A 15,650-nucleotide genomic window follows, 5' to 3' on the forward strand; every position below is an offset into this window, starting at 1 on the left:
GCCAATCTGAAACCCTACAGAAATAGATATTTTAAAAAATTTCCTTGGGGATACTTCAAAAAAGGAACGTAACCTTCTCAAATATTTTGCTTTAAGGAGTGGGGGTTCCCTCTTATCCCATTAACAAAAAGCAGGACCTGATGAAGTGTTTTCGTTCTATTCGGATCACAGCCTCACCAGAAGTAACCTCAAGCCTGAAACCTGTTTTATCAGGTGAATTGTTTCCAAGCAGGAAAGCCCAGTCCACAGGGTGCGGCTGGTAACGTCAGTTTGAGCCTTTACCTGACCCTGTTAGGAGGTTGTTCCTGTTACCACTTGTGACTGATATCCCGTCCGTTTTTGAAGGGCATCGGAAATTAAGGGGTGATGATCCGTTCGTTAATAGAACGATGATCTGCCTTTAGCTTTAAGGAAAAAGAACAAAGTTTCTGCGGTTATAATTATTGTAAACCGCCGGATTTTCTCCTTCCAGTATCTCTTGCAAGAAAGACGCAAACTCCACACTGGTCCTTTTGACCACCAATTCAAATCAAATGTTTGTTAATAGAGTCAGCAGTGGCTACAATGATCACCATCTTTTCTCGAAAATACGTGCACAGAGCTACAAACTAAGATCGATCGGTGATATTTAGTATAATCAAAATGGTCGCCGTGGCCATTCGGCCCGATGTATCCATGCCAGTTCTCTGTAAGAGCTACTCAGCTAGTCCCACTCCCCTGCCTTTTCACTGTCGCCCTGCAGAATTTTCTCTTAAGATAATTATCCAATTCTCTTTTGAAAGCCAAGATGGAATCTGCCTCCACCACACTCTCAGGTAGAGCATTCCAGATCCTAACCACTCCCTGCATAAAAAAGCTTTTCATGTAGCCATTGCTTCTTTTGCCAATCATCTTTGAGCCCAATTTATACTTCTTAGTGGCTGGTTTGTCCGATTTCAATTCTATGGTTCTGATCTGGACAGGGCTGTTCTTGATGCTGTTGTCACATTGGTTGATAAATATTAAGTAAGGACACCGTCATCTTTTAGCAGTATCAGCAAATTGCAATATATGCATATGAATGGAAACTGGATTTAAACGTAATATTTGATTCCTAAGGGTCCATGGCATACACCTGCATAGGCCATAAGGCAAAAAGCTTGGACACCCCTGCATTACAGCATTGGTAAGGGGTTAATATCAATTTCAGCTTTCAAAATCAGAATCGGGAGATGGGTGACTCCGCCTCACAAACTTTAAACTATTTTGGTTTGGCAACCAGATCCAAGTAATTTTGGCCTGGACCCTGGCTTACCAGCAAAATCCATGGCTATGTACCTCTCTACCAATTCCCGACACAGTTTACCATTCATAGAACCCCACATAGCAGCATTTGACTGTGTGGCATCATGGAGCCCTAGCAAAATTGAAGTCAATGGAAATTGGAGGAAAACTCTCCACTGGCTGGAGTCATTCCTAGCACAAAGGAAGATGGTTGTGGTTGTTGGAGGCCTATAACTCAGCCCCAGAACATGGCTGCAGGAATTCCTCAGGGCAGTGTCCTAGGCCCAACCATCTTCGGCTGTTTCATCAATGACCTTCCTTGCATCCTAAGGTCAGAATTGGGGATGTTCACTGATGATTACATAGTATTCAGTTCCATTCACAACACCTCAGATAATGAAGAAACCTGGACAACATTCAGGTTTGGGCTGATAAATGGCACAAATGTTACTTGTCACTTAAGTATCAGTGTTATAAACACTGGACTCTGTAGTATTATTATGTTTTAAAGACTGTGCTTTTTAAAAATTTACGATGGAGTCCAAGAAGTCAGGTGATCTCACATCCACTCTGCAGAAGGACAAGACCAAAATCTTGGTTACCAGGACAATACAGAATACAGATCAAAGACTTTTTTTGAAAAAACTGAGACTGCACGGGTGTAACACCTAAAAAACAATGGGTTTCATCTTTCCAGACCTTTGAATTGTAAACAAGGAGTCAGTGATTCTGAGGATGCAAATGTACCAGGCAACTGTTAACAGCTGGAAACGATGGAAGGCCGAGGTGGCTCTGTGAAACTAGACTTCTGGACTTTACTATTGGAAAAGGACAATGGGCTATTGACTTTAGTTTCCAGATAAATTTAACAGATTTTCTGAAGGCAGACAGGCTGTACAGAAGACCAGCAGTGGCAGCCTCAGAGCAGGCTGTTCAAAAGGAAGACAACCAGAAGTGGCTACCTCAAAAGAGAGAAGGCTTTCAGAAAGACTGCAAAGACTTTAACCTGTTTTGAAAGTTGAAGTTTGGAAGAAGTAAAAGCCCAAAAGGATCACCAAGAATCGCCATATTCACGGATGTCCAAGTCAAAAATGCTCGGAGAAATGAGCAAAGAAGTCGTTGACTTTGAGACAGGTCTGGGAGATCCAACTCATTGCAACTGGTAGGAGTTTGGGACTCAAATATTTCACCATCAAAAGGACTGTGTGACGTATAAGTGTGGTGTGAGGTTTACAAGTATTTTAATAAGTAAAGAAATACCTTTCTTTGTAATTTGGGGTACCAGCTACTTACAAAGTGCTATTCAGTTAATGGGGATTTATTTTTAGTTTAGTTGCTGTAATAAAAGGCTTAAAATGTGAAATCTTGTTATATAATTCTTTAAATTGTTCTGGGAGTTCATATCTCATATTTTTAACATTTATAGTCTCACTGAGCTAGTAACACCAGGTAATAATTATCTCCAACAAGCAAGTGTCTAACCACCTCATCTTGACTTCAATTGCATTACCATTGCCAAATCTCCCACCATCAATGTCCTGAAGGTCACAATTGACCAGAAATCTAACTTTACCAGCCACATAAATACTGTGGCTACAAGGGCAGTTCAGAGGCTGGGAATTCTGTGATGAGTAACTCACCTCCTGACTCCCCAAACCCCTGTCCACTATCTACAAGGCACAAGTCAGGAGTGTGATAGAATACTCTCCACTTGCTTGGATGGGTGCAGCTCCAACAACACTCAAAAATCTCAACACCATCCAGGACAAACAGCCCACTTGATCGGCACCCCATCCACCACCTTAAACATTCACTCCCTCCATCACTGGTGCACCTTGGCTGCAGTGTGTACAATCCGCAAGATGAACTGCAGTAACCTGCAATGGCTTCTTCAACCTTCCAAACTCACAAAGTCCACCGTCTATAACAAGCACTTTGGAACAACACCAGCTACAAGCTCCCCTCCAAGTTACACATCATCCTGACTTGGAAATATAATTGCCATTCTTTCATTATCGCTGATTCAAAATCCTGGAACTACCTAACTAACAGCACTGTAGGAATACCTTGATCACATGAACTGCAACAGTTCAAAAAAGCAACTCACCACACCTTCTCAAAGCTATCAGGGATGGGCAATAAATGCAGGCTTAGCCGGGGACGCCCAAATCCCTCAAATTAATAAAAAAAAGGTAAGAAATTTGAATCTATCAATACGCTCCTCTTGCAATCAAAATGCATAACGGCTTCATAAAATGTGTGATTATACACATAAAAAAATTTGATAAAAAATAACCTTCAAGCCAAAGCAATTACCCTTAGGTAAAGTAAAATCAAAATACTGCAGATGCTGGAAATCTGAAATAAAAACAAGAAATGCTGGAAATACTCAGCAGGTTTGGCAACATCTGTGGAGAGAGAAGCAGAGTTAATGTTTCAGGTCAGTGACCCTTCTTCAGAACTGACAAATATTAGAAATGTAAAAGGGTTTAAGCAAGTTAAGTCGGGGGTGGAGCAAGAGATAACAAAAGAGAAGGTGTTGATAGGACAAGGTCACAGAGAATAACCAGAAGGTCTTGGAACAAAGGCAAACAGTATGTTAATGGTGTGGTGAAAGACAAAGCATTAGTACAGAGAGGGTGTGAATTGACTGTAAAGCACAAAGCACTCCAAGCACAAACATTAAAAAAAATTTAAAAAACAGGAACAGTAGGTAGGCACGGTAGAAACAAACTAACCAAACTAAAAAAACTAAAATAAAATAACCAAATAAAAAAGAAAAAAAATAATTAAACATAAAAGGCAGGGGGGAGGGGGGCGGGGGCGGCCCTTCATGCTCTGAAATTATTGAATTCAGTTTTCAGTCTAACAGACTGTAGCGTGGCTAATCGGTAAATGAGATGCTGTTCCTCGAGCTTGTGTTGATGTTTGCTGGAACACTGCAGTGAGCCCAGGACAGAGATGTGAGCATGAGAGTGGGGGGTTGGTGTTGAAATGGCCAGCAACCGGAAACTTGGGGTCATGCTTACGGACTGAGCAGAGGTGTTCTGCAAGGCAGTTACCCAGTCTGCATTTGGTCTCCCCAATGTAGAGGAGACCACATTGTGAGCAGCGAATACAGTATACTACATTGAAAGGAATACAAGTAAATCGCTGCTTCACCTAAAAGGAGTATTTGGGGCCTTGGATAGTAAGGAGAGAGGAGGTAAATGGGTAGGTATTACACCTCCTGTGATTGCAGGGAAAGGTGCCGTGGGAAGTGGACGAGGTGGTGGGGGTAATGGAGGAGTGGATGAGGGTGTCACAGAGGGAATGATCCCTTCGGAATGCTGACAGGGGAAGGGAGGGTAAGATGTGTTTGGTAGTGGCATCACGCTGGATGTGGCGGAGGATGATCCTTTGGATATGGAGGCTGGTGGGGTGGAAAGTGAGGACAAGGGGAAACCTGTTGCAGTTCTGGGAGGGAAGGGGTGAGGGTAGAGGTGCGGGAAATGGGCCGGACATGGTTGAGGGCCCTGTCAACCACAGTGGGGGGGAATCCTCAGTTGAGGAAAAAGGAAGACATACCAGAAGCACTGTCGTGGAAGGCAGCACCATCAGAGCAGATGCGTCGGAGACAGAAAAACTGGGAGAATGGAATGGAGTCCTTACAGGAGGCAGGGTGTGAAGAAGTGTAGTCGAGGTAGCTGTGGGAGTCGGTGAGCGTATAATGAATATTAGTAGACAGCCTATCCCCGGAGATGGAGACAGAGAAATCGAGGAAGGGAAGGGAAGTGTCGGAGATGGACCATGTAAAGATGAGAAGGGTGGAAATTAGAAGTAAAGTTGATAAAGTTTTCTAGTTCCAGGCGGGAGCAGGAAACGGCACTGATACAGTCATCAATGTAGGGGAAAAAGAGTTGGGGGAGGGGGCCTGAGTAGGACTGGAACAAGGAATGTTCGACATATCCCACAGAAAGACAGGCATAACTATGATCCATGCGGGTACCCATAGCAACACCTTTTATTTGAAGGAAATGAGTGGAGTTGAAGGAGAAGTTGTGCAATGTGAAAACAAGTTCAGTCAGGCAGAGGAGGGTGGTGGTGGATGGTGACTGGTTGGACCTCTGTTCCAGGAAGAAGCGGAGAGCCCTCAAACTGTCCTGGTGGGGGATGGAGGTGTAGCGAGATTGGACGTCCATAGTGAAGAGGAGGCGGTTAGGGCCAGGAAACTGGAAATTGTCAAAATGATGTCGGGCGTCAGAAGAGTCACGGACGTAGGTTGGAAGAGACAGGGGAGAAAAGATAGTCAAGATAGGAAGAAATAGGTTTCGTGGGGCAGGAACAGGCTGAAACAGTGGGTCTACTGCGACAGTCCTGTTTGTGGATTTTGGGAAGGAGGTGGAAGTGGCTGTCCAGGGTTGCAGGACTATGAGGTTGGAAGCTGTAGAGGGAAGATCTCCAGAGGAGATGAGATCAGTGACAGTTCTGTGGACAGTATCTTGACGTTCGGTGGTGGGGTCATGGGCCAGGGAAAGTAGGAAGAAGTGTCTGAGAATTGGCGCTGAGCCTCTGCAAGGTAGAGGCCTGTACACCAGACAACAACAGCACCACCCTTATCTGCAGGTTTGATGACAATGTTGGGGTTAGCTCTGAGAGAACGGAGTGCGGCAGGTTCAGAGGGAGACAGGTTAGAGTGAGGGGGGGACAGAGAAATTGAGATGACCGATGTCTTGCCGACAGTTTTCAATGAAAAGATAAAGAGCGGGTAAGAGGCCAGAGGGAGGGGTCCAGCTAGAGAGAGAATGCTGGAGGCGGGTGAATGGGGGGAGGACTCCTGGTCAAAGAAGTGAGCCCGGAGGCAGAGGTGATGGAAGAAGAGCTCAACGTCATTCCGAGCACGAAATTCATTGAGGTGGGGGTGTAAAGGGATAAAACTGAGTCCTTTGCTGAGTCGAGAACGTTCAGCATAAGAGATGGGAAGGTCAGAGTGTATAGTGAATACATGGCAAGGGGTCAGATCAGAAGGGGTGGGGTTAGAGGCAAGTGAAGGGGGAGAAGGTTCTGGAGGGGCATTAGTCCCCATTAGCTACTAGAGCTTGCGTTTCTTAACCCCTGAAAGGAAGAAAATAGGTTTTTGTCAATGCGTCGGATAAGACGAAGAATGAAATGAAACAGCGGAGTAGACAGCTTTGAGATAAGGTGAGGTGGTGCTTCTGGAGAGAGAGGTCCAGTGTGTACATGTGGCAGCGCATAGCACTGAGTGTGGATCTCAAGACGCGGCGAAAACAGCAGTCCGAGGAACATTGTATTTCTCGGAGATACCTATAATCCTGGGTGGATTCAAAACACGAAGGATGAAACTTCAGTTGGAATACAATACAATTGGTATACAATTTAAACCCGACCCAACCACATCTAACCCGAATCCGACCCGGGCCCGAGTCCTTTTTTGGTTTTTTCCCGCGCCCGACCCACCCGACTAACGGAAATTAATAACACTTACTTCCCTTTCTCTCCCTGACCAACTGACAGACTTACTGCAGAAAAGAGCCAAGGTAGTGTGGTCAGAGAGGTGCCAAACAGCTTTTGAGAGATTAAAAGCCATACTAACAAACGAACCGGTTCTGGCAGCTCCCAACTTTAATAAACACTTTAAAGTGGCAGTTGAAGCTAGTGACCTAGGAGCAGGTGCTGTTCTACTTCAAGACAATGAGGCAGGCATTGAGAAACCAGTAGGGTACTCTCCAAAAAGTTAAATCGACACCAAAAGTGATGAATTCCATTGTGGTAAAGGAAATACTGGGAATGTTCCTAGCTCTCCAGCACTTTGACATCTTTGTTCAAAACGGATATAGGGAGATGGTGGTTTATACAGACCATAATCCATTAACTTTTGTGGAGAAATTCAAAAACCAAAATGCAAGGCTATTTCGATGGAGCCTGCTCTTACAACCCTACCATTTAAAAATTACCCACATTGCAGGAAAAAAAAATGTAATAGCTGATGCATTGTCCAGGGTCTAACCAAACACAGAACCATTCCAGACCAAACCCTGAAAAATTATACCAGAATAGTTGTTGCAGACAATGCCAGCTGCAGCAATTCTAAGATTAATGTGCGAACTTGAGAAGTGAGTGTTTGAGAATGAATGTGTTTTTTTTCCTACAACCTTGTAATGAAATGTTCCTATCATCACATTTCATTCTGTGTGGTACCTATATCAAGAAAACATGATAAGCCAAATGAGGAATTTTAATCCATCAGTTGGAAACCTTCATTAAATTTTTAATGAAAAAAAGAGCTGGAAACCTACAGTTAACCTTTAAAAAACTGGTAGCCAAGATGGCCACCACAATTTGCATCTGAAACACCTTTCACATTCCAAGGCCTCAAAGGGAAATGCATGTCTAATTAGCTTTTACCCAACACAATGACTTGCCCTATCGATTGAACTACCTGAGATTGCTTTCATTAGCAAGACATTCAAAGCCACCCTGGGACATTAACATTGAAAGGGTGAAGGGGAGAGATTGAAATTCCTAAAATTGAATCTCGTTAGAAGGCACCAGAGAATACACTGAGACAGCCATGAGACTGTCTGTCTATCTCTGTGAAAGCTGGGAGTTTCCCTTGGACAAAGGAGACAAACCAGAGTCTAATGCTGTGCAGAAGTCAGAAGGGCTGTCTCTCTCTCTCCAGAAGGCCTGGTGAGGCATGCAAAGCCTAGCTGCCGACTGCTAGATTCAAGACAAAGACACTGAGAAGGAAGCCGTCTGGTCAACTGTGTCCAAGAACAACTACCAACACAGAACCTCAGGACCACGAATTAAACCGGAAGACCACTAAAGTCACCAGACAACACAGACTGTTAATTATTTTTATTTGTTCTGGACTCTAATCCAACACAAATCTATTCCTCAGTACTTTGTAATCTATTTGTGTGTGTGTGATTCCCGTGTGTGTGCGTGAAAGTGTAGTGCATTTTGTTTTAGATCTGGTTGAGATTTTTAAGTACAATAAACTCACCTCTTTCATATTTAAACTCAAGAAAACCTGTCCAATTGGTTCTTTTATGATCACAACAAAGGTAAAACACTCACTGAAGTGGTAAGCACATTCACTGTTTAAAAAGGAATAAATCATGTTGCGGTCAAATAAGGGGAAGGACAAGAGAGGGAGCCTTGTAACCCCCTCCTCAACCGATCGTAACACAGTTAATACAGATAAATACTTCAGTGAAACTGGTCAAATCCAAATCCCACCACGTCAATCAAGATGTATCATTTCACCTAATAGAAGTACTTTATTTTTTATAAATAGCACAACACAAGTTTACAGTTGTACGTCTTTCCATAAATAAATTGCAAATATATGAATGGTAATCTTTCTACACAAACTTAAAGGGTTGAAAAATATATTGCTATATAATAAAGAAATTATTTTTATAATTTTTTGCATCTTACATGATTTCTTAAGTAACTCAGTTATATTTTTGATATCAAAAATATGCATTGCTCCTAGTCAAAAACATTTCATGGTTACATATTTATTTAATAAATTCAGTCCGTAAAAGTAATTATATATCACTGGCAATAGTTATAACTTGCTCTTGACATCTAAAATATGTGGGGCTTAAGATTCTTCAACAATTCTTCAACAAATTGATAAAAGAATATTCACTACTTGAGCAGAATATACTAAATAAACAAAAGTGCTTTATAACAAGTGTACTGTACATTGTGCTTTATAATGCTGACAATTCAATGTGATATAAAATCACCAATTTGTTTGATTAAACTCATTTACTTAAAAAATCTATCAATGGTGTTTTTGGAGCCATCACATCTTGCTTTCTTGGTTGTTGGCTGCTGGGCTGTGGATCCCGTCCTGAAAACAATTTTAAAAAGAAAATATTCAATAAATATATTGAGGGTAGTGCTGGAAGAAGAATAAGAACTGATTATCTACCCACCAGGCAGGGACTAGTATAGGATAGAGGCAGAGGAAATAAAACAGCCAGGTTTGCACTTTTGTCACATCTACAATTCTTTGTACAGCAAATTTCTAACCTTGCCCACATTCAGTTAGATATAAAGCATAAAATCAATGTTTCCTTACAGACAGTTAAGCCCAGGGACATACTAGCACATCATCCAGTGATCAGAGAGTACAGTTTATATTGCGCTAGTTCCATTGACTTGTGATGCATGGGTCATGTTCAATCAGCAGGAACACCAAAGATAAACTTACGAGATTTCTATCAACGGGTCACCCAGCCACCAGCCTTTAAAAGTGAAATAAGTTCATCTTTGGTGTTGTTGCCAACTGAGCTTTTTACATGCTTCCTCTCAACATTCTTACCTCATGATCATAGAAAAGACAGTTTCCATAAGAATACTCACATCTCTCACTATTATGCAACAGACATGACATGGGTTTCCTACTAAATTTTCCTATCCATTTCAAAGGCGAGTAAATATCACTTTATCCTACCATATCTCTCAAGCACTTGAGATAATCATATAGAAGCAGAAAAAGAAAGTAACTCATTCCAATATTTGACTTAAACAGTATTTACGCTATCCCAAAAATAAAAGACCCATGGGAAGTAGTGAAAAACTGGGAAAGAACACATCTTTTCCATGAATAAAAACTACAGAAAATACACTTAGCCCACTGCCAAACATATTTCAAAACAAAGTCATAGGTTTGTATTAATACACACTCTGCAATTTAGTATATAAGACTAAAAAGCATATATAACACAAGTTATAATCAGTAAAGGGAGATGCAATGCTACCTAGATTAGCTCACCTTTTTGTTCGAACTGAATTTGAAGACTGTGTCCCGAATCCTGTCAGACCTATCAATCAAAAAAAAGTTATCCTTTTTCCCCTAGAGATTAAACAATTCATAAGAATTACTTAACATTCTATTCAAAGGTGGTAAAAGAACATAAGTGAGCCAGTTAGGTTTTCACAACAATCCAGCAGATTTCATGGTCATTTTCTAGTGCAAGCCTACAAATTGCTGGAGTTATTGAATTCAATTTTACAATTTATTATGGTGGGATTTGACCTCATAACCTCTGGGTTGCTAGGTCAGCAGACCAGGATGGGCAATGAATGCGGGATTGGCAATAAATGCTGGCCTAGCCAGTGACGCCCACATCCCATGAATGAATAAAAAAGACTCTATGTCAGCTATTAAGCTGGGCCAATCTTGAAGCAAAGCGAAACAAATAAATCCTCAGCAGAGTGATCTTCACTGCAGCAATGTAAATTGCTCACACCAGCTTTCCTTATTGTCTTTATGACTGAGATTTCCAGTTAGTGCAGATGTGTGTTGAATCACATTTAGTTTTATTTCCCCTAAGGACCCTTAACCATGGGAACAATTCATCTGCTCAATCTCATTTCTTAGAGGACTCCTATAGAGTGAAAATGTAATATCTCCAGATTTGCAGATGACACAAAATTGGGTGGGAGGGTGAGTTGTGAGGAGGATGTAGAGAGGCTTCAGGGTGATTTGGACAAGTTGAGTGAGTGGGCTAATGCATGGCAGGTGCAGTATAATGTGGATAAATGTGAGGGTATCCACTTTGGTAGCAAAAACAGGAAGGCAGATTATTATCTGAATGGCTATAAACGGAGAGAGGGAAATATGCAGCGAGACCTAGGTGTTCTCGTACACCAGTCGCTGCAGGTGCAACAGGTGGTAAAAAAGTCAAATGGTATGTTGGCCTTCATAGCGAGAGGATTCGAGTACAGGAGCAGGGATGTCTTGCTGCAATTATACAGGGCCTTGGTGAGGCCACACCTGGAATATTGTGTGCAGTTTTGGTCTCCTTATCTGAGGAAGAATGTTCTTGCTATAGAGGAAGTGCGGCGTAGGTTTACCAGACTGATTCCTGGGATGGCGGGACTGACGTATGAGGAGAGATTGAGTGGGTTAGGATTATATTCGCTGGAATTCAGAAGGGTGTGGGGGGATCTCATAGAAACCTATAAAATTCTAACAGGACTTGACAGGGTAGATGCAGGAAAGATGTTCCCGATGGTGGGGGCGTCCAGAACCAGGAGTCATAGTCTAAGGATACGGAGTAAACCTTTCAGGACTGAGATGAGGAGAAATTTCTTCACCCAGAGAGTGGTGAGCCTGTGGAATTGGCTACCACAGAAAGCAGTTGAGGCCAAAACATTGTATGCTTTCAAGAAGGAGTTAGATATAGCTCTTGGGTCTAAAGGGATCAAAGGGTATGGGGCAAAAGCAGGAACAGGTTACTGAGTTGGATGATCAGCCATGATCATAATGAATGGCGGAGCAGGCTTGAAGGGCCGAAAGGCCTAATCCTGCTCCTATTTTCTATGTTTCTATGAAAGTCTGGTACAGTACAGAGAAGTGGATTTCATCCCCACAATGGGCACTTGGTTGGAACCTAGGCCTGGAGGTGAAAGGATAGTGAATTAAGCCAGTGCTTAGTATTCCATAATTCAGTTTTCATTGTGAAACAGTGAGGTAAGCATCACTGCATGGAGGAAATTTGCTTGTAGTCCTGAGCATCCTGCTTTGGATTCTCACACTCATTTAGAAAAAAATATTTACCATACTTTTAGACAGCATCCACAATGTTAATTTATTTTGCTACATCCTGCTCAAACCGCTTTGCAAGTGCCTTCCATTCTAGAGTGTAGAAAAAGTTTTGAGAAGCCACTCTTATTATGGAGCTCTGTACTAACAACACCACAGAACACAAGACATTTTAAGAACAAGCATAAGGTCCAACAAGTACATTGCTGGGTATTTGAAATGCTTCATTACTGCTGCAGGGCCATCGCCACAAACCTCCCTGATGTTGGAAAATATTTTCTCACCATTTTCTCAGCCTCTTCAGGTAGTTTATAACCAGATTCATCTCTTTACTGTCACTGACCTAAATCCACATTCTCTCAGTTATCAATATTATGTCAGAGATTAGTGTCAAAAAGGTATAATTCACGTAACGTGCCCTTCTGAGGTACTGGAAAAACTCAGTTATTACATCTTTCCACATCCGCACCCTCCCAACCCCCACACAAACAATAGGCATCAGCTGACACCCTAGGGAGGGAGAAGGCAACTTATGCCCAAGTTGTTTCCAATGTTTCCAGGAAATGCTAAAGAGTAAACCAATAGACTGGCCATTCTATTTTTCCTTCCTCAAGGCAACCTCACTTAGTAGCTCACTCTGAAAGCACTCCCATGGCATGCTGAGAACTGCACACTAATGTATCAACTACAACTCTGTTTTACTGCCAATTTTTATTTATGAAAATGATTCAGCTCTAACATCTATTGCTATTTGATGCTAACCTACTGAACAAGTGTATAAATATACCACTTGATGTGGTACAGAGCCATACTATAGAAATATAACAGCTTCAATCTCTGATCTGTGCTGAGCTAGTTGATCTCCATTAACATAGTGAAGGGATTTATAATTGTCCTCAATGCTCCTGAGGTTGGGAGGGGAAAGAACAGCAACCTGGCAGTTAACTAGTGCCCTCTGTTGGATCATGTACAAATATGTGGATGTCAGTTAAAGGTAGATTGGGATGGCTGTGTTTCCCGTGCTCTCCCCTCCATGGCCCACTGGGTCATTGGGTGCTACCACATTCCAGCATGAGTTGGCACCGTCAGAAAAAGAATACTTCTCCTCTAAAAACACCTAAATTAACCACAATACTAAAATTGGCCTCTTAGAAATATGATTTCTCACCTATTCCATTTGAAATACAGTTTGTGGTAACTGGCTGTGCTGGTCTTTCAGTAAGCTCCTGTATAACCCCTTGATTTAGACATATATCAACATGCCTATTGAACAATGACAGATCAGTTGTTTCTTGCTTAATGTTGCAAATTGGACAAACCAGGCCAGTTGGTTCTCCTAGCTGAAAAGAGGGCCTTTCCTGCGATGACCTGGTATGGTTTATTGCCTGGTCTGACTGTTGCTGCATGCAACAAGTTTTCTTTATTAACTGGTCAAGTTGTGCAAATGAAGGCGGATCTAACATGCTAGCATTAGATTCTTGTTGACCAAATTGCTTCTCTTCCTGTGTTCTATGAGTAGATTTACCAGATAACATATTGCACAAATTGTTGCTGTCTGAAATTTCCTCTTCCAATATATCTTTAGTGATTTCCAAGGTCTTTGCTGCACTGTTAGGAAGTTGCATATGACTTTTTAGTGTCTCCTTAAGTTGAGGCTCATCACCAGATTGCCCAATAGAGCATGTGCTGTTTTTTATTGAAGATATCCAGTTAATGCTGCTATTTTCAGTTTCTTCTTTTAAATCTCCAATTGCAGTATTTCTATAAATTTCTGAAGGTGTCTCCTTATATCTCCTTCCTTTCTGTTCATTATTTAACTGATCACTTTTTAGATTTGTTATTTTTTTATTTTTCAAACCATTGTCCAAGCCAGATGTTTTTATTGTGTTTATATAACTTGTTTTTGAAATATTTGGTTTGTCTATTGTCTCTGCAACTTGAAGAGACCTGTTTACACATAGGCACACATTAACTTGCTTGTTAAATTCCTCTAAAGTTGGTGCGCCCTGTCTTTTGAAACACATTGGACAATTACTGGTAGCCTTTAATTCTGGGGTCAAATCACTGCCCTTAAGCTGCATTTCATCCACAGTGCTTGATGGGATTGTTATGGCAGGATTACACCTTTCTTGTTGCTTCTTTGCAAGAACTTGGTTGAAAAAGGACTGTTGATTATTTTGCTGCAACTTTTTATTGAACAAACTTTCCCTTTTGAATGTTTCTGGGAGTTCTGTTTGGTTTTTGACATCTATACTGTCAGATGTAGGGGTGCAAGTGGTGCTCTCAGACTTTCCAGTATGGAAAAATTTGATGATGCTTTTCTGGTGAGATTTTTTCTCCTCTTGATGGGTAAAGCCAGACATCCGCACACCTGTACAGGAGAAACACAAGGGAGGAGTAATAACATATTAATTGCACAATAGTGGCAGTTCACTGAATTTGAATGGTTACCATGATAATCAAAATAGAATCACAGAATCTCAGAGTTGTTACAGCACAGGAGGAGGCCATTTGGCCCATCATGTCTGCCCTAGCTCTCCGAGTGAGCAATTCACTTACTGCCATTCCCCCACCTTATCCGCAACAGAATCACAGAATTGTTACAATTAGAAAAATAAAGATTCAAAGATAAAATATCTTTTAGGTACACCTCAAAGGCTTGCAAATGTCTTGTCCACTACTTACAAAGTATATAAAATATCAGCTGACAGTGTGATGGCACAGCATATTGGATTCTCCATTTGTTCAACAGCCAAGACTTCTGGGAACTTCAAGTAGAGACTAACCACTTCCAAATAGGGGAACAAAATAGTAAGGGAGCCAAATCAAACCACTCTGAAGCTGATGAACACAAGAACATAAGAAATAGGTGCAGCAGTAGGCCATTCAGCCCCTCGAGCACACTCCACCATTCAATAAGATCACGGCTCATCTCTACATCAACACCATTTTCCTGTACTATTCCCGAATCCCTTGATGTTTTTAATGTGTAGGAATCTATTGATCTCAGTCTTAAATATAATCAATGACTGGGCCTCCACAGCCCTCTGGGACAGAGAATTCCAAAGATTCACCACCCTCTAAGTGAAGAAATTCCTCCTCATCTCAGTCCTAAATGACCTGCCCCATAATCTGAGACCGTGTCCCCTGGTTCTAGACTCCCTAGCCGGGGAAACATCCTTCCTGCATCTACCCTGTCAAGCCCTGTAAGAATTTTGTACATTTGAATGAGATCAGCTCTTATTCTTCTAAAATCCAGAGAATAAAGGCCCAGTCTATTGAAACTTTCTTCACAGGACAATCCCTCCATCCCAGGAATTTGTTTGGTGAACCTTCATTACACTCCCTTTATGACAAGCATATTTTTCCTTAGGTAAGGAGACCAAAACTGCATACAACTCCAGGTGCAGTCTCACCAAGGCTCTATTTAATTTCAGCAAGACATCTTTACTCCTATATGCAAATCCTCTTGTAATAAAGGCCAACAAGAATAAGGCTACTGCTCACCTTCTCAATCAGTGAATGACTCATGGCATCAGAAGATCCAAGAGAAGGGTGAACTAATACAAAACTTGCCAAATAATTTTTTAAAAATTCGCAAACTAGTTTCTTCCCTTTGTTTGTGAATTCATAGAGAACCCCACTGTTTTCTACAAAGAAAAATTCAAAGGAGTTTGTCTATTCCTTCCACCCTTCACAGGAACTACCATCCAGATCACATTCTATGCAATCTGTCAGGTGTACCTCGGGTAACAATGGCAGCTCAACTTCCCTGGATATACAGTTTTCAGGCAGGATATAGAGGGGTTGAAAA

The 15,650-nt window shown here is 41.6% G+C and overlaps 1 protein-coding gene across 2 annotated transcripts in view; it reads right to left on the reverse strand.

Moving 5' to 3' along the window:
- Positions 1–8,543: 8,543 nt before the first annotated feature.
- polk (polymerase (DNA directed) kappa) overlaps positions 8,544–15,650 on the reverse strand; it is a 102,380-nt gene continuing 95,273 nt past the window's right edge. For both annotated transcript variants that reach the window (XM_068029502.1, XM_068029501.1), the window contains 3 exons: positions 13,005–14,207; positions 10,061–10,109; positions 8,544–9,133 (listed from right to left, as the gene is read on the reverse strand). In XM_068029502.1, the coding sequence (XP_067885603.1) occupies positions 9,049–9,133; positions 10,061–10,109; positions 13,005–14,207 (1,337 nt within the window). In that variant the 3' untranslated portion in view covers positions 8,544–9,048. The remainder of the gene's footprint in view (positions 9,134–10,060; positions 10,110–13,004; positions 14,208–15,650) is intronic.

Source organism: Heterodontus francisci, chromosome 4 (genome assembly GCF_036365525.1).
Source record: "Heterodontus francisci isolate sHetFra1 chromosome 4, sHetFra1.hap1, whole genome shotgun sequence".
Lineage (NCBI taxonomy): Eukaryota > Metazoa > Chordata > Chondrichthyes > Heterodontiformes > Heterodontidae > Heterodontus > Heterodontus francisci.